Below are 21,816 nucleotides of genomic sequence, written 5' to 3' on the forward strand. Positions count from 1 at the left end.
CTCTTCCTTCTGGTTTTGTTTTTATTTTATAAGTGCTGCTAACTGAAGAAAGCTAATGCCTGTGTGTTCTACTTTAGATAACCTGGAGAATGGAGAGGGGCATGAAAATGTTCACGCGGTAGAACTGGTTCCAAGAAGATCTGATCTTCCTTACAGGTACATGTTAAGAATGTTTTCTTAGGAGAAAAAAATCTTCACTGTATAGCTGTCAACTTATTGTTGTTACATGATGGATCACTGCTCCGTACTGGAAAACAAACTACTCATCACGGTACTTTTGCAGATGTTTGGAAAGACAAATGTGAAAGTCTATGTTTCCCTTTTTACATCGTTTCATATGTTGAACTTTTTCCTAATTTTCTTGAAGAAGTCATGTAGTCCTGTGGAATGACAGGCAGACTTAGCCTCCTGGTTTTGAAAATAGGCTTTATGTGGGTTTTTATGTTCTTGTTTACCGCATTGTCCATGGCCTGTTGATTTGGATCTTTTTGTGTGTATTCTCAAATCAGGCTCACAACAAATATGTTAAAGGATAATTAAACATAAGCTGGTTGAATGCGAGTGAATATGGTGACAATTTTAGTTTCTAGCATGCTTTTTTCTGAAGTTTTGAATTCAGGATTTTGTGTGCGTTTATTGATGGTGTTGTACTTTGATGACTAGAGTGGAAGTCAGCCCTCCAGCTCCAGTGAATACTTTAAGCAACGTGTTGCCTTCAGCTACTGTGCCAGAATCCATGACAGTTAGTAAGTACTTCCTTGATGTATCTAGAGTGATGGCATTAACTTTGAAAGTTCTATAACTCTTCATTTCTGTTTTTATTTCAGGAAGATCTCTTTAGAGGGGCATACGGCACTTCATTTTTGCCATATTGGCCACATTAACAATGACTGCTCTAAAACGATTTGTGACTTGGCAGATCTCAGGTTAGGGTTCGTTGCAGCTGGAATGGTGTTAGCTTCTCGTTGTCCTCCATATACTAAATGCAGCTTGAGTAGTTAAATGAACAATAATGATTTAATTTGATTAAAATCTTTAAATCTCTGCAAGCTCTGCCAACACTGGAAATGGTTGATTCTGATACAATCTTACTTGTTTTGCATTCTTTCATTAATGCCTAGTTGGCATTCCTAGAAACTTGGAACTCTTTCTGTGTATGCTCAGTCTGTGTTTTGATACGGAAATCTGCTCCAAACATAAATATTTGCTTTCGTAAGCAAAAATTTAATTAAGGTGGAGTATAGTTGTATTTTCAGTGGTGTTAAGAGTTGAGCTGGACAGGAAAAAATAGCCTTTGCTGCAGAAGGAGATCAGTAGAAATACAGGCAGTTTGTTTACCCCGTCTTTAATATTTTTTCTTCACATAAACTTGTAGAATAGAGACTTAGTTGTTCAGCTGACTAGCTCTCTAAACATGTAAGCCAGTATGGTGTTTTTTCCTCACTATACAGACGGTTTTTGGATATAGATTCTTCCTAAAGCTCTGGGGTGTGTGTCTGTTTCTTTTTATAAATTGAAATATGCACAAATTATAAATCATGACATTTGGGAAGTTAGAAGCGAAGAAGCCAAGTTTATTTTCTGAAATTGATTTATGCAATCGTGAAAATGAATGAACCCTATAGATACTGTAATCTCATGTTCTAGTGTCATGTTCAAATGATGTCTGTGTCACCGTATGCTAAAGGAAGTGGACCACACATTTTTACCAGGTGCTGTTCCAGGCTGTGACATGGGCCATGGGCCTGCTGAAAAACCCTTTCTCAGAATCATAAAATCATGCAATGGTTTCAGTTGGAAGAGGCCCTCAGGATCACCGAGTCCAACCATAACCCAGCTCTGGCACTGACCCGTGTCCCTGAGAACCTCGTCTGAACGCCTTGTAAACCCCTCCAGGATGGTGACTCCACCACTGGGCAGCCTGTTCCAATGCTCAAAAACCCTTTCTGGGAAGAATTTTTTCCTAATATCCAACCTCAACCTCCCCTGGCACAACTTGAGGCCATTTCCTCTTGTCCTGTCACTTGTTACTTGGGAGAAGAGACCAACACCCTCCATGCTCCAAGCTCCTTTCAGGCAGTTCGGAGATCAGAAGGTGTCCACTCAGCTCCTGTTCTCCAGCTGAACCCCCGCGTCCCTCAGCTGCTCCTTTATTGTAGCAGGAAACTAGTTTGAGACTTTTAATTGACGTAAGGGAAGGTATAGGTGGAGTTACTGTTGCAGTTACTGTGATACTTTGGTCACTGGGTATTCTCCGCTCATGTTATTACTACAATATCTTTTCATTCTTTGTTTTTTTTATTCTGTTTTTCAGTAATAGGATTTTAATGGGAAACTGTGATTTTAGCACACCCTATTGATTTTATTGTTTTGTAGAGGTATTAGGTACCAGCAGGGGCTGCAATTGGTCTCCATCAGTTGCTCTGTTAGTCCCTATGTGTAGTTAAGACAGCTATAAAATAGAAAGGAAATCTTGAGATTTTTCAGTTCCTGGTGCTCGATTTGTAAATGAAATGGACCATAGGATCAAGAGAAGCATATACGCTGTCATTAGTTCCGTATTTCAGAGAAGGTTTTAGTTGAGGGAAGGGGGGGAACTATGTCAAAACAAATCTCTAAAGCCAGTAGAACGCTTAGTAAATAATTATCATTGTAAGTAAAATTCAACTGACTATACATGTAAGTTAATACCTTTGTAGAAAAATGCTTCTTTCCAGTTCGTTGTTGTTGGCCATAGATTCTCCATACAGGAAGAATTCCAGGCTATAACAAAGCCAGAAACTGAACGTCTTTTTCTGTATTGCAATTAGCAGAAGAATTATTAAATGGTGAAGCTTACAGCTTGGTTGCATAGCAACTAATTCTAACACATCAGGCAAGAAAACTGGAGTGCACTAGTGCAGTGAGAAAAGCTGCAAGGTCTCCAGTGACTGGGATTTTGTGCTTCTTGCTTCAAAACACTAAGCCTGAAATGATTTTTTTTTTAATCTATTCTCTTCCTGCTTCCTTTCCAGTTTACTTGTATAATACCAGCTTTCTCTTGGTTCTTTTGATAGGCAGGCTGGAAAGTTATAAGAAGCTGTGATTCAGAATTTCTGCCATGTTGAATAATTTTCCTGAATGCATGTCCCATGCTTTGGTAAGGTTTAGGTTAACTTAGCAGCAGATGCATCTCCAAAAATACTAATACCACTCAAGAGAAATATTAGTCCGTGGAGTCAGAGTTTTGCTGTGTATATTAGACATCATTTGAAATTTTGCACTGTTTTACAGATCATTACGTCTTATAACCAATTTTACAAAGAATTAAGTTTGTCAGAAGTTTTATATTTATGCGCCTATTCTGACATTTCCAGTTTAAAAAAAATGGTATTTATTTTATCATATTTGGATGACGGCGACTTTATGCCTGCTCCAGTTATTGTTGATGGGAGATAATCTTTCCAGCCCTGTTTTACAGCAGGAAGCCTGTCCCGCCAGCACAGCTCTCCCCATGCTGGTTTTGCAGTGGAATAAAATGAAGTTCCAAACCTTTCCATTTCGAAGGATGCTACTTGTGTCCTTCTTTACAACCCTCTTTACTAGGATGCTATTTACGTCCTTCGTACAATGGACCTTTTAGTAAGGCACTTTTTTAGTAAATAATTGGGAACTTATTTTTTCTACTATAATTTTCCTCAGTTTTTAAAGCTGGCTTGACCACAGAGGTAAGCGAAGGTTATAGCACTGTATATTACTCCATATTTTTTCATATATTCTGGAGAAACCCCCCGGTTTTTATGAGGACTGAAGAACATGACTGAATAATCAAACCTGTATATCATATTTGTATCCTGTCTGTGTGAATAAATAAGGTGGATATTTTTGTACTTTTTCCTCTAAATGCTTCAGATAGTGGGTTCTGTGGCTTCCCTGGCAGCACAGCTGTGGAAAGAGGCTGCATACGTTTCAGCATTGAGAAAAGAAGCTGCAGTTCATCTTTCAGATTTCTTTTTTGGTCAGGACTGTTCTGTACACTAGAAGGCCAACACTGTATTGCCTCATTTATTTCCTGCTAAGAATTGCCCTATTGATAGTGATATGATAGGATAATATTTACAAGATTTTAGAGCAGTAAATAAAGCCTTGATGGGCAGTGCCCGTGCAGGCAGCTTAGGGAGCATGTTTGGAAAGGTCAGGCTTGAAGATGTCACTGCTCTGCTGGATGTTTGCTTTGTCTCCACAATTATCTGTGTCAGTCTGCACTCAGGAAAGCAGCAAAGGTCCTGTGGGCTGTTCCCAGGCTGCTGTTCTCTGCGGCTGCGGAGCAGTGCGGGGGGACCTTGTGCACACCCAGAGAACCTTGGACAGCTCCTGCTTAGAACAGGCGCTTAAAAATCATACTGGGCCCATCCTTGGTGAGACAGCACCAGAGCTGGGAGGCTCCTGGCTGTTCTGGAGGTGGCTGGGCAGGTGACTCTTCAAGCATGGCAAGTTTTATGTATTCCATGCTCTGAATGCAGCCTTAGAAATGTTTTATCGAAGCTTGATTTGCGTGTAGTATGGAAGTGAAATAAAAATGTTCTAGAGCAAATATTTGCTTTTTAGTAATTAGGCGCTACAGATTAATTTCCACAATAAAAGTTTTTTTTTTTTGTGCTTTAAAAAGTGAGGTTTAATATGGAAATACATTCCTTGAGTTTTATGTTATTTTACTGATAAAGAAGCACCTGGCTTGGAATTATTGGTTTGCACATGGAAATCCTTTTTTTAAGAAGTCGTTGGAAAAATAGCTCTTAAGATAATAATTTGAAAGACTTCACTAATTATCTTACTATATCTTTATGAAACGCTGATTATCACTTGAATTTTAGCTGTGTTGGTGTTGAAGGCTGATCATTAGTAACAGCAGTGTGTCTCTTTCAGTTAATGTTACTTCACAGAATGCAGATGACATCTCAAGCACAAAGCAACTCAGAAGTAGCACATGAACTCTGATATCAGAGTGTTTTCTGAAGTGGGTGTATTGGGCCATCCACCCACTGTTTTATAGAAAAGGAAAGGAAAGGAAAAGAAAAAGGAAAAAATAAAAAAGGAAAAAAGGCAAGAAGAGGGAGAGAAAGGTTGAGGCTGTGAAATCCGGAAGTCAGAAAATGCCCGATTTATGGTTACTGCTACAACCCTGATTATTTTTGATTATTTCTTCCCTCTTCCAACCCACCCCACGAATGAGACAGAAGGCTGCTGGGAGCGAGGTGAGGTGACCGTGCTGCAGGGCCGGATGCTGGGTTTACTGTATTTGTCTTCGCTGACTGTTCTGAAGCGCTGCTCAAATTTTTCGAGAAGCATAAGTGAGAGCAAGAAATTACGTTTTTTGAAAGTTGCGAATGTTACGCCTGAATTAAGTAGGATGGTGTCCTAGTTCCATTCAGTTACGTGAATCAAAAGATTAAATTGGCTTCTGATATTTTTCTTGGTAACTTCTTATTTATTTAATTGCACTAGTGAACGTTTGACTCCTTTATATGTACTTTGCATGCGGAGGTTAAAGAAGTGTTGGTGATGAGCGATATAGGTTTTGTCTTTGTTTTGAGGAACTGAGGGGAAATAGGACTCTGGAGTACTGATGAGGGCAAGCAGAAGTGTGAGTGGGGCAGCGATGGGGCAGCGATGGGGCAGTGACGGGGCAGTGACGGGGCAGCCCTCGGAGCCTGCGCTCTCAACCCTGACCTGTTGGTTCTCTTGGTGCTTCTGCCACGTCTTCTTTGCTACTGTACTCGACCTAAGTTAGCAAGAAATACGGAGTTATCAAGTGTGGTTGCTTTTGTGGTCCTAAATTAAGCGCTGGTTTTTTGTCCTATATGTAATAATGAAATTCGGAGTTTCTGCGTTGCTGTGTCTCTACAACGTTGTCATTTCTATAACTTTCAGAAAAAATAAGGCCAATGGAAATATTATAAAAAGCATTTCAACATCTTTTATTTCAAGAGGCTTTTTTCTTCTCCTTTTTTGCAAACCACAGTCTTTACCAGAATTTTCTTTTCATGCTCTACTCACTGATGTGTGTGTTGGAAAGGGGAGTGAGAGAGGATGGGATTTCAGCTCGTCACTCATGCAGAAGGTTCTGGTTGGAATAAGGGAAAGAAGATAAAGTTATTAGGCAAGTTAAGGTTACAATTTGAATAGGTTGTTAAAATTGGGAAAAATTGAGACAACTTATAATAGCTTCATTGTTTAAATGTTAATAAATCAATACACATGTAAACAGACTCAAGTATGCACACAGGCAGTTATTGTAGGGTCGTCGCCTCAGCGGGAGTGCAGAGCCAGCGCTACAGCAACTTGTCTGAGCAGCAACGGCTTTATTTATCGAGAGTCAGAGAAATACTGACAGCTCGCTCAGATCAAGCATTGTCATATTTTAATGACACTTGTGAAATATTTAAAATGCCGTTGGCTTGATGCTTTCTTGAGGAAGATTCTGAATTCAGCTTTATAGGCAAAGATCTTTGTTTTGTTATAGGACCTGTATCCATCATGATGTTTGCTAGGAGCCATTCAAATATTTGTATTTCCTGTATTTGTTGAAGATCTGGAAGTCAGAATCTGTTGTAGATTAGACAACTAAGTTCTCATATTTTCTGTAAATTTCTAGTAAATAGTAATAGTACAACTGTACAGTTATATGCTAAAACCATAATAGCAGGACTCAGTGCAGCAGCACTTGGAGCTGACACTTTTCTGTGCGGTGTTGGACTATTCTGGTGTCACCGGTAAAGCTGACCCTGAAGAAGTCTTAAAAAAATCCAAAATTTTGTCATAATTAAAAAAAAAATACAGAAAGTATTTTTAAGGTATTTATAGGAGATAAAAAGGTTTTTATAGGAAATTACAGGATTCAGAAATCCCATCATCTTTGAGACTGAGCTCGAGAAGTGTCATGGAGCAGCAATGCCATTGCATCTGCTCTGGCTGCTGGAATAGTTCTGTTTCCTGTGGCAGAATTGATAGCGGGGAAAGAAGCAGTTTGAAGAAGTTGAACAAGTAACAGTGTCTGTCATCAGTGTGCACGCAGTGAGAAGGTGCAGTGTCCCATGTGTCTGCGGTTAAAACAAACCAGCTGCAGGCACAGGCAGGCTTGGAAACATTTGTATCAAAACCAGCTGCAGACTGACTTGATTTGATCAGTACTTATGATCCTGTGTTAAATAATACCATTTTGGAAAGGTTGCTCAGATTAGTGATGAGATTAAGAGCATTTTGTGCGCTTCGCTGAATAGCAAATGATGTTGGCATCATCTTAAACATGGTGCTGAGTTAGGGCCACTATGACTTTTAGATCTAAACTGAGCAAAAATACACACAGAAATTAATCTGTTTTTTGTCCCTTCTCTTTAGATGAACTTCGTCAAGCTATTGTGGCCATGATGAATAGAAAGGATGAACTGGAAGAACAGAATAGGTAGTCTTCTTTTTCTAATCAAGAGCCACTATAATTAAATAACCCCAGAACGTTAATACAAGCTGTCCTTTGCGTAAAGCTACATGTAATCCTTTGGACTATATTATTTTTCTGCGAAAGGTAAGCTTAATACTTCAGTATTGAACAGCTGATACCGAAGAGTGATGTTTGCAGGTCAGCTTTTTCCTTTGAATTTGAGTCACCTACTACTCTTCGCATTTTGGGAGCTTTTGCCAGTTACAGTGTTTTCAAACCCAAACCTTAAAGCCAAAAGATTCTTAAGATCTCTTCAGATAGCTTTCCAAATGAGTAAATGCTGGTTTGCAGACAAATATTCAGAAAATCTCCTTTTCCCTTCTGCTGCAGAAGTGGTGCAGGATGTCTAACAGTGTTGCGCTGGGAGTGGCTGGCATTGTGAGAGTCTTTATGTTCACTTGGGGCAAAATGATGATGTAAATGTAAAAATGTTAAGTTACTTATTTAAAATGCTATCAAACCTACTTTTTAGGTATTTAGTCTATTGGAACACATCATTAGATGAATGAAAATGCAGGTGTATTCAAGAGATACTTTTGTTATGCTATAGTAGAATTGTTTTGGTAATTTACATTTTCCTATAGATACTTCAATTTTTGTTTATTTTTTTTCTAATGTTGAGACTACCAACTGATCCCATTTTCCTGTCTCTTACCCTCCCCACTCCAGTAACTGCAAGTTATTGCTCCATTTGGCTTTGCGGGTTTTTTGGCAGAGGATGGGGATGCTTTGGGCTTTGTGGTTGCGTGTCGTGCTGCCCTGTGCTGTCTCATCCAGGCTGTTAGGCAGAGCTCTGTTGCAATGCTCTCAGCAGGGACAAGACCCCTACCTGTCTCTTGCTCTTGCTAGGAAATATATCGCTGATAGATTGTTCCTGAGATGTATGGGCTTGCACAAACCAAATTATAAGCTGCTTTCTATGATAAATTATTTCTGCATGGTGGCACAATAGATACCAGGTTGTGCTTTGGGCATGTTGATGAGATTGTAATACAAATTAATAGTAAGCGCAACTGTTTTGATTGAGTCCTTTTTCCTTGTAACTTTTCGTATCTTTGTATAATCAAATCAGCAGAATTTATTACATTGAATAATGAAACTTCGGGATGACATTAATGGTGTAATTCAGGCAACCTGCTCTGTGATTCATAGTGTATCCTCTAATTACTCGATAGTGTTTGCAGTGTTCTAACAGGGGCTGCTGCCTCCTCCCAGGTCTCTGAGGAACCTGCTGGATGGCGAGATGGAGCATTCGGCAGCGCTGCGGCAGGAGATGGACAACTGGAGACGGAGAGCGGCGGAACAGGAGGAGCGACACGCCAGCAAGGTCCAGGCCCTGGCCAGGTGAGGAGCACCCACAGCGGCACAAAAGGAGCAGCACTGGGACAAGGGAGTCAGAAACTCTGCATACACGAAAAAGAAATTTGCAACAAGTGTAGTTTCCAGAAGAACAAAAGGGATCTAGGACTAAAACCACCATGGACTTCATTTGAATTTAAACCGAAAAAACCTTTGGGAGATTTTCTGACAAATACAGTGGGTCTGTGCTTTTTGTTAAGTGTTAATACCAAGTGAGAGTTTAAAATGCTAGCAAAACCACTGTTACAGCTCCAGAGGAAAGACTATTAGTGAACTGAACTTATGAAATCAAGTTTAATTTTAAAAAGTAATTAGACTAATATTAAGAAACATAAGCCATGAAAGTAGCAGCAGTTAGATAATGAGACTAGCTACAAATGAATACATATATGTAAGGTAAATGTAAGAGGCCTTTTCTCTCTTTATGTATCTATTTTGTCCAGTTTTAACCACCCCTTTTAAAAAATTTTTATTTTACTTGATATTTGGGTGATTCTCGATATTGCTGTCTGCCCAATATCATTGTCCTGTTTCTTTTCCTTCTGTTGGATATGCCATAGCCTTGCTGGTGTTGAAGTACCTAGCACTGTCTGCAAACATTATTTTCCAAACCTCAACTATTATACAGCTGTGAAATGTAAGGGGGCGAGGAGGGAACAGATCTGCAGCCAGTGAGGACTTGATTTGGAGCCTATTTCATTTTAATTGTGCTCCACTCTATTTCCTCTGGTAGGTGTCTTTCATAGTTCCACACTCAACCTTTCATGACATTTTCTCCCCCCTGTGCAGCTGAGGAGGGGGTGATGGAGCAGCTTTGGGCACTGGGTGTCCAGCTAGGGTCAGCCCCCCACAGAGTCAGCTGGAACAGGGTGCTCAGGATCATTTCCCATGAGGTTTTTTCATATCTCCCTCTGCAACCCCTCTGGGCAGTGTAGTTGGCAGTGACCCACAGGCAATGCTTTTCCTAACGCGCTGCAAGCTGCTGTTGGCTTGCTTTGCTGCCACGGTTGCATTGCTGACTTGTGGTCAGCTTGTTGTCCCAGATCCTTCTCTGTAGAGCTGCTTTTCCAGCCCCCAGCACATCTGGTTGCCAAGGGCTGTGCCTCCCCAGATGCAGAACTTTGCATTCCCCCTCCTTAAACCTCAAGGGATTCACCTGAGTCCGATTCTCCAGCCTGCCCAGGTCTCTCTGAATTGCAGCACAACTGACTGGTGTATCAGCTGCTCCTCAGTTCTGCATTGTCTGTGAACTTGCTGAGGGTGCCCTGTCTCCCTGCAGCCGGGTCCCTGACGAAGGTGTTAACCAGCATTGGCCCAGCACCCGCCTGCCTCCAGCTTGACTTTGTGCCACAGCTCTGCTGAAAGAAAGGGATTTTTACCTGCCCCTTGTCTCAGTGGGATTTAGCTTAAGGAAGACTTCTGAGGGTAAATGCTGCTGTAATAGTGTGATTTTCTTCTTACAATTCTCAATAAGCTCTAGAGTAACCTATGATGCCTAAGACCTTGGGGATGATTCACATGTATAGTAAACAACAAACCCATCCTAAATGTTAAATAAGGTGAGTAATCTGTGCCTTCTCACAGTGTTTACTTTCTGTGTGCGTGGTGGCAGTCATGAAGTACCACAGCTGAGACTCCTGTAAGCTTTTCATTGCATAGCAGAGCTGGTATCTGAAAATGAGAAATATAAAGCTTGACATATTTTTTAAAAAAGTATTTAGGACATTACTAATTCTGCTTTTGATGACACATCAAAGCAAACTATTCCCTTGGAGGGAAAAAGAGATGCATAAGTGAGTTGGACATTCACGTGATGTAGGGCAATTGAAACAATGCAAATACTTCACATTGAATATTTGCATTTCAGGTTATAGGAATTATATATTCATATTTCTTTGACTCACTTCCCCCACAGTTTTAGAATTTGCAGTGACATAGGGGTGAATCAGATATTTGTCATGCACATACCTTCTTAAAGAATAGATAAGGAGCTTTTATAACAAGATCTAAAGAGATGCTCCCTTAGGCTAACTCCTTATTTTTAAACAAGTTTATGTAATTTCTCTTACTGCTACGGAGACTGAGTATGTTGTGTGAGTTGTTCAGAAAGTCAGGTTACCTTGTCACATGAAAAAAAGTGTTGAGAGCTGCTTAGGTACAACAACTTCTTGTGTCACCTGTTATTTTGGACTTCAGATGCATTTCTTTAATGTTTCATTGCAACTCATTTTTTAGCACGTAAGAAAATTTGCTCATAGTTATATGGGAATCCAGGTTTTGTTGGTTCACTTGGTGTGCTGTGGGTGATGCTACTGCAGTAGTAAGAGTAGTAAATTTTTAAAAATAAATAAAATTTTAAACCAGGAATTTGGGCAAGCTGAAGAATTTGAAATAACAGAAATTTTGGAAATGCTTTGTAAGTGCTGTATAATAAACGTGGTGAGAGGAAAGTAGGTTTCAGGTATTTCGTAATAGTGAAATCTCACTGTTTACCTTGAAAACAATTGATCACATGACTTGAATAGAAAAATTTCCTCAATTGTAATATTCCGAACAACTTACATCAAAGAAAATCGTCCAGTAACAATCTGGCTATTGTATTTTCATGAACAAGTATGCTTCAGATTACGAGCGCTGGTATTTATGCCTGTCCCCAAAGCTCCTGCAGGGACCTGGGCGCAGGTATCCGTCGGTGAGCCGCTCTGGGGCCGCAGGGACTGCTGTGCCGCGGGGCTCTTGGCAGTGCTAAAGCTTTTTAATTCTGTGTGGAACAGCGTTACATCCCTTCGCGAGGCAAACACCTTTATTGAAGTTGACTGTGAAAGTGGATCATCTCAGATTGCATATTTTTAGACTATTTTCAGAAATGTTGGAGGAAGGCATTTTACAAAGGACGGGCTTTGTAGCAAGAAAAGCAGATTGAAAGAGATGATAACGCACTGTGTAGGGAAATGGAGCTGAGAATGTGACTATACTTATCTGACACTTTTATGTACCTTCTGTTTACTGTGTACATTCCATAACCTAATCTGTCTCCTCTTATTTAGTGCCTGTATTATTTAAGACACATTGCCTTTGGGTTTGGCACTTAATCTGTTTTCCAGCACTTCCCGGAGAGCCGCAGCACTTGAGGGATGCGCGAAATGATGTGTTGTGCATCCTGCAGGAATGGCATGGCTTACCTTGGGCAGCTGCCTGGAGAGAGGGAAAACGTCTCTTGTCCCTGCTTCTGAAAACTAATTGCACTATTCCTATATTCAGTGACTCTTTTTTCCTGCTTGGTTAGTTGATGGCATGTCCCAAGTTACAAGTTATTTCAGAAGATAAATAGCTTCTTCATATTTCTTGTCCACAAAGCCATTTTTTGCTTTTTCAGGTGTGATATCAGTGCTTGGATAGAGCCCTTTCATAGTCTAGATTTGAGCACAGTCTGTGTTGTGAAGCCACCATAAGAATAGTTTTCGGTTGATCATGGATATGGTGTTTCATGACAAGCAGTTAAATTTATTTCATTATTCCTCATTACAGTTTTTTTCAGAGATTGGCTTTATAGTATAATCATATGTAGTTCCACTTCTATGAGTAATAGTTTTTATTTTTCTTATTTCATTTAGGCTATATATGATTACAATTAATATTGGTCTTGCACCTCCTAATAGTAGGAACATAGGCTAATTCAGGTTGGAAGGCAGTCGCCCAGCCCAACCTCTCTCTCTGTATGTACATATAGGTTCTACATATTCTGGCAGTGCATTGTTTATTTCAATTCATTCTCAAGATTCATGCAATTTTTTTATCATTTGGAGATTTGGTACTTTTACAGTGTTTTCTGAACCACTAATGCGTTGGTTGGATTTTGGCTTTTGTAAGCCTGAATTTAGAAATAAGACACATTTTTGGGAGTAAGCCGCACAGAAAGCACTGGTTAGTGTCTGGTGGTTGTGCCAGGAACATGATGACCGTGTTCTGCAGGCCACTGGAGCTGGGATACAGGAGAAACGACGCAGAATTTTTCCAATTCTTTTCAAACCGTGCTCATTTGACAGAAGCCCTAGGGGGATTTTTCTAGCTTTTTCAAGAAGCAGGTGTGATGGGTCTCTTCCTCTGCAGCAAAAATCAGAACTTAAAGTTTATTATATTATAAAATTATCATTCTTAAAATGGTTTTGATTTTCTTTTAGGCAAGATTTTCTCAAATACTGATTTTTAAATAATAAACTTGAGAGCAAGTGTAATTACTTTTGCTTCAAAATTAGGCAGGGAATTGAAGGTATTTGGCAACTTAGTTTTATTGTATAATCAATTGTTACTTGTCATTCCTGATAGTTTTCCAAAGAACAATAATAAATAAGCAAGTTTGTTGTTGCTCAGGTGTTCTGTGCCTGTACACCGTTCGTGAATATTTAAAGAGAATTTCTTTTCAGTAGAAGGAGGTTTTGTTTCCCTATTGGTATGATCAGTGTCACAAAACATTGCAATTGAAAAATAAATGCTTTACTCTGAATGCTTTATCTCCTGGCTTTGGCTAACAGGACACGTCACCCTGCTCGCGCCAGCCGGGCGGTGCTGCATCCCCAGGCCGTGGGTGCTCTGCACACAAACCGACTGCTGTTCCTGTTTCTGACCTTGGCTTCAGGACAGGAGTTCAGTGGGATCCTTCAGATTTTCCTAGAATTTGTGAATACATACAGTGGTTTCTGGTGAATTTTTCAAGTATCTCTGACAATAGAAATATTTACAATTTTAGGGATTTTATGAAATGGTATCTTCCATTTTAGAAAATTGATACAAGGAACTCATGTATCAGGTTTTGATACTTACATTCCTCTTTGCTTGCAGTTGTTATTTTGTACTGATTAATTACCATAATTACTACTGTTTTTTTTCCCCTGGTTTTGAGCAAAGACACTAACAGCTGAGAGTGGTTACACATAAATTGGTAATACTCTGAGTTATCTTCAGGAAAAGTACTAAACCACAAGCTAGCTACAGAGTTCAGTTGTATCTTAAGTCATTTCACTGAATGAAAATGCTATAGGATAAAATACACTCTGCTAAAAAAGACCAAGCTTTACTGCATTAGTTTATAAAAAAGATGTTAATGGAACCTGGAAATATCTCTATCAGGTTTTCTTTGGGGAATAGGCACAGAGCTATGGAGGAACTCTTGCAGTTGCTTGAAGAAGCTTCAGATGGCATAGAATGTATCCTGCTGCTGTGGGTGTGTGGCATTAATACTTTGCTGGCCTTACATGTGTTTGTGCTTCTCTGGTCGTATTTTTGAGAGATTGCAGAGGGAAGTCTGCTCTGTCAGAAGCTGAAAAGCTGAACCAATACACCTGTGGAAATGCATCGTTTTTCTTTGTCTTGAAGACATAAAGTTTCAAAGATGTTTCACTAATCTGCTTCTTATGTGTACCAAATAATGAAAAACCATAAAGAGGCCTGGGGAGGAGTTAAATTCTCATTTCATAGGATGCTTTAAATTTCTTTTGTTTTTTTTTTGGTGATTGGATTGCATTTTGTTCAACATAGCAATTAATGTGCAGTTTTCTAGTTTTATAATCAAACTACCAAAGAATAACATCATTGTTCTGCAGGAGTAATCACCGGTGGTATAAAAACTGATCATCACCACACACTAGACCTGTGCCATCTGAGCAAAAAGAATCATTTGGAGGAATAGTAGATTGTCATCCTCTGTCACTGAGCTGACACGGGGTAAAATTACATATTCTCACTGTCTTTCAGCTACTTATTGACAAGGGAGAAGTGATCATGCAGGGAAATGTGTTGTAATGAGGTTTTGGAGGTGGTTATGCTTTTAGTGGCATCATTCTCTCTGTTTCCCTTGGATTTCACGCTGATTTTTTAGTTATTTGTTTTCCTCTCTGTTCCTTGACCTTGCACTGCCAGCCTTGCCACTCGTTCTGCAGCACAGGATGGGGAGGTTTTGGAGCCCTTTGAAAGGTGCTGAGAGCCCTGTGGTGCTCTCTGGGCTCATCACAGGCTCACAGTTTTGCTTCAAGCTGAATGGTAAAGTTTGGAAAAGTTGCAAAAGGCAAGTTGGGGCCTTCACCTAGAAATATTTCACATCCTTGACAACAGGGAGGAGTCCTGGCTGAGGTGGACAAGAACTGCAAATCTGACCCTTAGCTCCTATGCAGGAGTTTCTCCTATAAAATACTTGCTGTGAATATCTGACATGATGCCTCTTGAACTCATTAAAGACTTTCTAGGGAGTGTTTGCTATTTTTTTTTAAACATTCTCTGATAAAATATATCAGGATGGGCTCTCTTTGGGATCTAGCTAAATAATGGTGATGAGAAAGATTTCAAAGAAAGAGAAGTAGTAAGATGATAAAGTGGCATATTAGAAAATTGTGACTGGGCCATAGTGTCCTGGTTTGAATTTCAGTCTTGTATCAAAAACCCAAGTGAACTAAAGACTTTCTGGAGTTCGTCTGCACGGTATCAATTTTGATTCGATAGGCACAGTGCTGAAAAATTGCTTTATTTTTCCCCTGCTGTGTCAGTACAGACAGAAGCACTGAGACTGTTCCCAGAGGCCGAAATGAGATGAGTGTGATTACTTCTTCAGAATCCTTAAAACTCAATATATTATAATTGTAGGTAGTTCTTTCCATGCAGACACATTTACACTTCTGGTGAGAAATCTTTTTGTCTACCTGTCAAACTATTATTTTTTTAATGAATGAATTATTTAGACTTGGTTTAATACAGTATATAGTATTTCTGGGTTTCTGATTGTTTTTTCCTTAATCTGAATAGCAGTGTCCAACTCTGTAAAAACCAACTTGTTCTTTGTAGTCTAGGAAATGAAAAATATCGTAAAATGCATAAAATCATCAAGGACTTTTAGAAAATTTGATAGTTGGGTAATCAATAGTTTCTTCTCAATTATGTAGCAACCTGCTGCTAAAGGACTGAATAAAACTGAGGTTACGTAGTTCAGAAAACTGATTTGAAATCCATAGAAATATGTATATTGTACCAGTCTAGGGTTTTATTTATAAATATGGCATTGCTCACAACAGACATTTAATTTTCTTTGTGTGTATATATACATATATATGTACATTTTGTGTGTTATATGCATGGTATCATAAGGACCATCAAACATATTTGTTTGGGTTTCTGAATACTTCTCATTCTTAGATAAATTCCCATATATGAAATGTGCTGCACCTGTGTATTTCTCCCCTGGTGTTTTCTTAAAGAGTACAAGTTGTCTGCGCGCACTCTTCCGCAGCACATTTTAGTTACGCTTCTCCTGCAGAAACACTTCTGGCGGGCGTGGTTAACTCAATGGGCTTAGATTTGGAGTTTGCAGACATGCCATTTGTCAGCTTCGATTTGAATACAATGGGTCAGAATCCATTTCATTTCCCCCACGTATAAAGTTGAGGTGTTCTGTGGTGTCAGTACTGCGCTGTCCCGAGGAGGATGTGCCCGCACAGGCACCGCAGTGGCCTGGCCCAGGGGATGCGCTGTGCTTCTTCCCTTCTGGTTCCCGTTGAGGAACGGCCGTGGAGAACTTTCCCCCGCCTGTTGGTGCTGAGCTGCTGGCGTTTTCTTACGCTGGAGTCAGTTTCTAAAGCTGAATTCTTACTTGTTTGACATTAAATACATGGGCAACTAGTAAAATGAGTATCTAATTTTATACTGGCCGTTCGAAATTCCCTGGCTGGTATCACGTCCTTGTTTTTTTAATCGACTGTTGATTTAGATAGACTGTATCGTTTTTCTGCCATCAATGCAGCACAGTGTAGAACATCTAAATTAAACAGTTGATGAAACCTTTTTGATTGTGGGATGATCTGTTTCACTGAGCTGTTTGTGTGGCCCTGGGAAAGTAGTTTTCCTGGTGCTCTGCTGTTGATTTAACGTGTAAGTCGTTGGTTTTTTTGTCTTGATAAACTTAGATAAAGCTTCTTATCACAGATAATATGTTTCTTTCCATTGAAATGGGCTTTCCTTTAAAAACACTAATATTTATTTATTTATTCTGTTCTTTTTATCAACAGAGAAAATGAGGTGCTAAAAGTGCAACTGAAGAAGTATGTAGGAGCTGTCCAGATGCTCAGAAGAGAAGGTCAGACAGTGGAAGGTAAGGATGAAATGAAGGGGAAGAAAAACCCCATACACGCACACGCCTTGTTCTTCTGTATGTGACCGTTGAGCCAGAGGTTGTGGCAGGTACAGTAACCACGGGCTGCCTGGCACGACATCAGCCCTCCCCTTGGGAAATACCAGTGTCTGAAGAGCTGCCCGTTGTGTTTCTCTGAAAAATGTAATGAAATATAACAAGGGCAAGTGTAGAGTCCTGCATCTGGGCAGGAACAACCCCAGGTTCCAGTATAAGTTGGGGAACGAGCTGTTGGAGAGCAGTGTAGGGGAAAGGGACCTGGGGGTCCTGGGGACAGCAGGGTGACCATGAGCCAGCACTGGGCCCTTGTGGCCAGGAAGCCAATGGTACCTGGGGTGGGTTAGAAGGGGGTGGTCAGTAGGTCAGAGAGGTTCTCCTGCCCCTCTGCTCTGCCCTGGGGAGACCACACCTGGAATATTGTGTGCAGTTGTGGCCCCTCAGTTCCAGAAGGACAGGGAACTGCTGGAGAGAGTCCAGCGCAGCCACCAAGATGCTGGAGGGAGTGGAGCATCTGCCGTGTGAGGAAAGGCTGAGGGAGCTGGGGCTCTGGAGCTGGAGAAGAGGAGACTGAGGGGGGACTCATTCCTGGGGATCAATATGGAAAGGGGCAGTGTCAGGAGGATGGAGCCAGGCTCTTCTCGGTGACAACCAGTGACAGGACAAGGGGCAATGGGTGCAAACTGGAACACAGGAGGTTCCACTGAAAGATGAGAAGAAACTTGTTCCTGGTGAGGGTGGCAGAGCCTGGCCCAGGCTGCCCAGGGAGGCTGTGGAGTCTCCTTCTGTGCAGACATTCAAACCCGCCTGGACACCTTCCTGTGGAACCTCAGCTGGGTGTTCCTGCTCCATGGGGGGATTGCACTGGATGAGCTTTCCAGGGCCCTTCAACCCCTGACACTCTGGGGTTCTGTGAGATGTGTCCCTGCTGCAGCTCTGCTGGGGCTGCTGGCTGTGTGTGCACAGCTTTGTAATGCAGATTGGTATCACACTTGTGTTATGTGATGGCGTAATATCAATGTACTGCTAAGTAGAAACAATCAAAAAGTCTTTGCTTTCCTTGCTGAGTTTTGTCCCAAACAGATGAAATAATTTAGGTGAAAATGGGGTTAACAAAAGATAATTAATTATAAGCCTGATTCATCTCTTCCAAGGATGACAGAGTAGTATCTCCCAATAGTGAAAATAAGATATTTGATTTCTTTTCCTTTTGAGAAAAAATACCGTTGTAGACTTTGGTACTTGTTTGGTACTTGTTTTTACAGAGCATTTTTTGGTAGATGAGGTGGTCTTACTTTTTTTCAATAAGAAACTTCCCAGAAAAAGCTATCAGATAAAGATTTGATTTAAAAAATAATCTGTGAAGTAATGTTGTATAGGAACATAAGAATGATTGAGGAGAGCAAATTTAATATCTCTGGATGCTACCGTTAGTGTTGTTTTGGAGATCAGTATCAGCCTGTTGGAAGTAGACTCTATTCAGTCCAGACGTTTTACTGTCTTTGCTATGCTACTCTGACTGATGAGCAGATTTTGTATCTGAGAGGAAACGAGTTCTCAACTCTGTGACCTGTTTGTCGTCACTGGTGATAGAAATGTTGATGGGGGGGTGAACCGGAGTCTTGATTCTGAATCATCTTCTGACGGGACCTGTATTTCCACTGACCACAGAGGCACTTGGGTGACGCGGTGGCTTTTTGGAAATGGACACCTTCTGTCTTTTTGAAATTATTTTTTTCAATTGTCACTATTGTGGTCACGTAAGTGACGATATGAATGATACTACATTAATTCTGCTCCTAAGGGCAAGTCACTATACCTGCCTGGAGCTGCAAAGCTTCATTCATCCTTAAAGGGATATTGGTTAGTGAGAGCATGTTTTTACTTCTGACTTTGCTGGAGCGTAGTCATTCATATTAAGAATTATTCACAGAAACCATCGCTTAAGCTTCTTATAATAGCAGAAATTATCCTTCATTAGATACTGACAGTTTACATGATGAGTATAATTATAGGAAAAGAAAAAATATTCCTAGGCTAGCTATATTCTGCCATGTTAAAATTGTGCAAATTAGTGAGTGATAGGAATAGAAATGGGTAGGATGGTCAGATTTTCTAGATCAAAAAGGGGGATGGAATAGTACCAACATTTCTACAAATGAATACACGTGCGCTTTGTGCTCAAAGGATATCTAATCTGTCTGCAGCAGCTTTCTGTAATATTTATTGTTAGTGACCAGAATAAATTGCAGCTATGTGCACTATTTGTAATATTTTTTCTCTATATTCTAACTCCACATATTGTATTTTTATAAAACCAAATATGTTTTTTTCTTAGCTACTGTTGGTGGTTTATGTTAAACTTTCAGTCATACTGGGCCCTCTAACTCAAAAAAATAGTTCAGTATCTGAAGGATCCCTGAGAACTGATACATTCAGGTACAGCACAGGAGAGCGGACCGAAGAAATTGGTTCTTGTAGCAGGTTCATGGGAACGATTGCCCCCGGGGTTACATACACAGCCTGCTGCATCTCATTGTGCACATCCATATTTTTCAGTTGTGAGCCTTCATAATTAGGAATATTTGCATTATTAGGAAGAGCTATTTGTACTTTTCAGTATATATATCATTACATAACTTAAGGCAAATTATTGAAATCCAGTTGTGATATAACTTAAAGTGACTGTAACAACTTGTCTTAAGACATTTTGTTCTTAATTAGCTTATATGTTTGAAAGAATAACAGAGTGTATTTGCAAGACCGGTTTTATTACCGTGTCTGAGATTGTGACAATTTTGCGAAGAAAATAGCGTGAAGAAACTACCGTTTTCCCTCCTTTCGTCATTTTAAGTTAAAACTCTTGTTGGTTTGCACGCTCCCAGGTGAAGGTTCTTGCCTTGTAAGTGGCTTTACCCGCAGCCAGGGCCGTGACGCTGAGAGCTGTGGGACCTGGCAGCTCCTGGCTCTGCTGCCGTGGTGGTGCTGGGCAGTTGTCTTGGTCAGGGCGGCAGAAGCTGCTGCATCCACCTCGTGTCACTGCTGCCCCATGGTATCACCGTGGGTAATTCCAGCAACGATTGATCTGCTTCCAAATGGTAGCAGCACAAAGGTCTTATATGCGTTGTAGATTTTGGAACGTGATGTGTTTAGACCTTCAGTGAAGCTGTTTTGAAAGGGTCAAAATAAAATGAGCTGCTGCTGTTACTTTTATGACTATAAATAGAGAAGAATCTACATTTGCTACAATAATCTGATCAGGTCCTATTGAGTATGGCTTTTAAGTAGTTTCCTAAAATAATAAATGAAACTCAGCATACTTTGCTTTGCGATGACTTAAACAACCCAAACAAACAAACCACTCAACAAATATGATTATAAATAAATTGTCCAAGAGTCAGAACTGTGTCAGGTTTAGAATATCACACCAGCTTTCGAAAGGAGTGATCACTGCTGTAGACTGAGCAGATATTGGTATCTAAATACTTAATAAATGAGCATCCTGATTTCTCAGCCATCAGCAGGAGTTTTATGTGTCCCATTTTCCAAACCTGCTTACATACAATAATATCATGTATATAAAAATGCTGACATTAGAAATTTGTGGCTGAAGAACTCCAAGCAAGGTTTACAAGCAATAGCTCTTAAGATAACTTCCAGCATTCACTTATTATTATAATGAACTTGTGAATGTATGTATTCTTACTCAAAGTAAAGATCAGTTCCCAGGCTCAAGAGTATGAAGTCAGATGAATTATGGTGTCTTTTATCTCCATTATATAGTGGTTGTATGTGTGTGATTTAGATTTGAGAAATGGTGAAATGAAATGAAATGGTGTGCTAACTTCTTTTTTAAGAAATTCATGATCTGTGAGGAGAAGTTGAATTGGACTTTGTGTAACTTGGAGGAGACTTAGAATAGGCCTTAAAGTGATCATCAGATACATAAATGAGACCTGGGAACAGGAACAGAATAAGCTGTGGTTTTCATTCACTGCGGTTGAGAAAAGAACTTATGGTCTTAAATGGCAGGTGAAGGACATTTAATTAGCTATCAAGAAAACCTTACTGAGGAGATACTTAAATTTAAATAGATTGTGCAGGGGAGCATGAAATCTCCATTATTGGAGGTTTCTAAGAATAAATTAGACAATTAACTGTCAGAAATGAAATTACTACATCTGATTCTGCTTTCTGCAAACTCATGAAATACTAGATTGTATTTATGGAATGTCCATTCTCAGCCCTATTTTCTGTAAATGCTATGATAGGTATCTTGTGCAAGTAGTGTGAAAGAATACTTTGGAAGAGAAGTAGAAAAAAAGACTTGAAAATGAAGCATAGGCTTAGTTTTCAAGGGCTTTGGATAAGAACGCAGTTATACCTGCATCTCGTAGATAGCTGTAGTCGCACAACAGCCCGGTGCTTTTTGTTTGCATTTCCTTCTGTTGAGATACCTGTCTCGTTATTGCTGACAACACAGCTCCTTGCAATATTTGGATTTTAGTACTTGCCATACTGTTTAATATCACATCTTATTTTTGTCCTTCTAATAATTGTTTCTTTTAGAGCTATTACTTCTAAGCAGGTTGTTGTAGATGTTTGTGTAATGTAATGTTTTAATCTGAGGCATCTCTTTGTTTTAGTTCTGCCGAACGTTTGGAGCACTGATGGTGAATTTACTGTTCCAGAGCAAAAGGCAGCGGAGAACAATGAGGAACTAGCCAGCTCTTACGAAAGAAAACTGATTGAGGTAATGTTCGTACGGCACAAGTTTTATGAAATCATACCTGTAGTGTAACTTGCGAAGCTG

General features: G+C 40.0%; 1 protein-coding gene across 9 annotated transcripts in view; it reads left to right on the forward strand.

The window, feature by feature from the left end:
- The window catches only part of SNX29 (sorting nexin 29), a 134,158-nt gene that overhangs the window by 23,982 nt on the left and 88,360 nt on the right, over nt 1-21,816 (forward strand). For all 9 annotated transcript variants that reach the window (XR_011741504.1, XM_071815184.1, XM_071815191.1 and 6 more), the window contains exons 10-15: nt 78-156; nt 664-746; nt 7,378-7,441; nt 8,693-8,821; nt 16,885-16,967; nt 21,650-21,756. Coding sequence is in view for 8 of the 9 variants with exons in the window: in XM_071815184.1 (XP_071671285.1) it covers nt 78-156; nt 664-746; nt 7,378-7,441; nt 8,693-8,821; nt 16,885-16,967; nt 21,650-21,756 (545 nt within the window). In the remaining variant the exon portion in view is untranslated. The remainder of the gene's footprint in view (nt 1-77; nt 157-663; nt 747-7,377; nt 7,442-8,692; nt 8,822-16,884; nt 16,968-21,649; nt 21,757-21,816) is intronic.

Source organism: Patagioenas fasciata, chromosome 15, assembly GCF_037038585.1.
Source record: "Patagioenas fasciata isolate bPatFas1 chromosome 15, bPatFas1.hap1, whole genome shotgun sequence".
Classification (NCBI taxonomy): Eukaryota; Metazoa; Chordata; class Aves; order Columbiformes; family Columbidae; genus Patagioenas; species Patagioenas fasciata.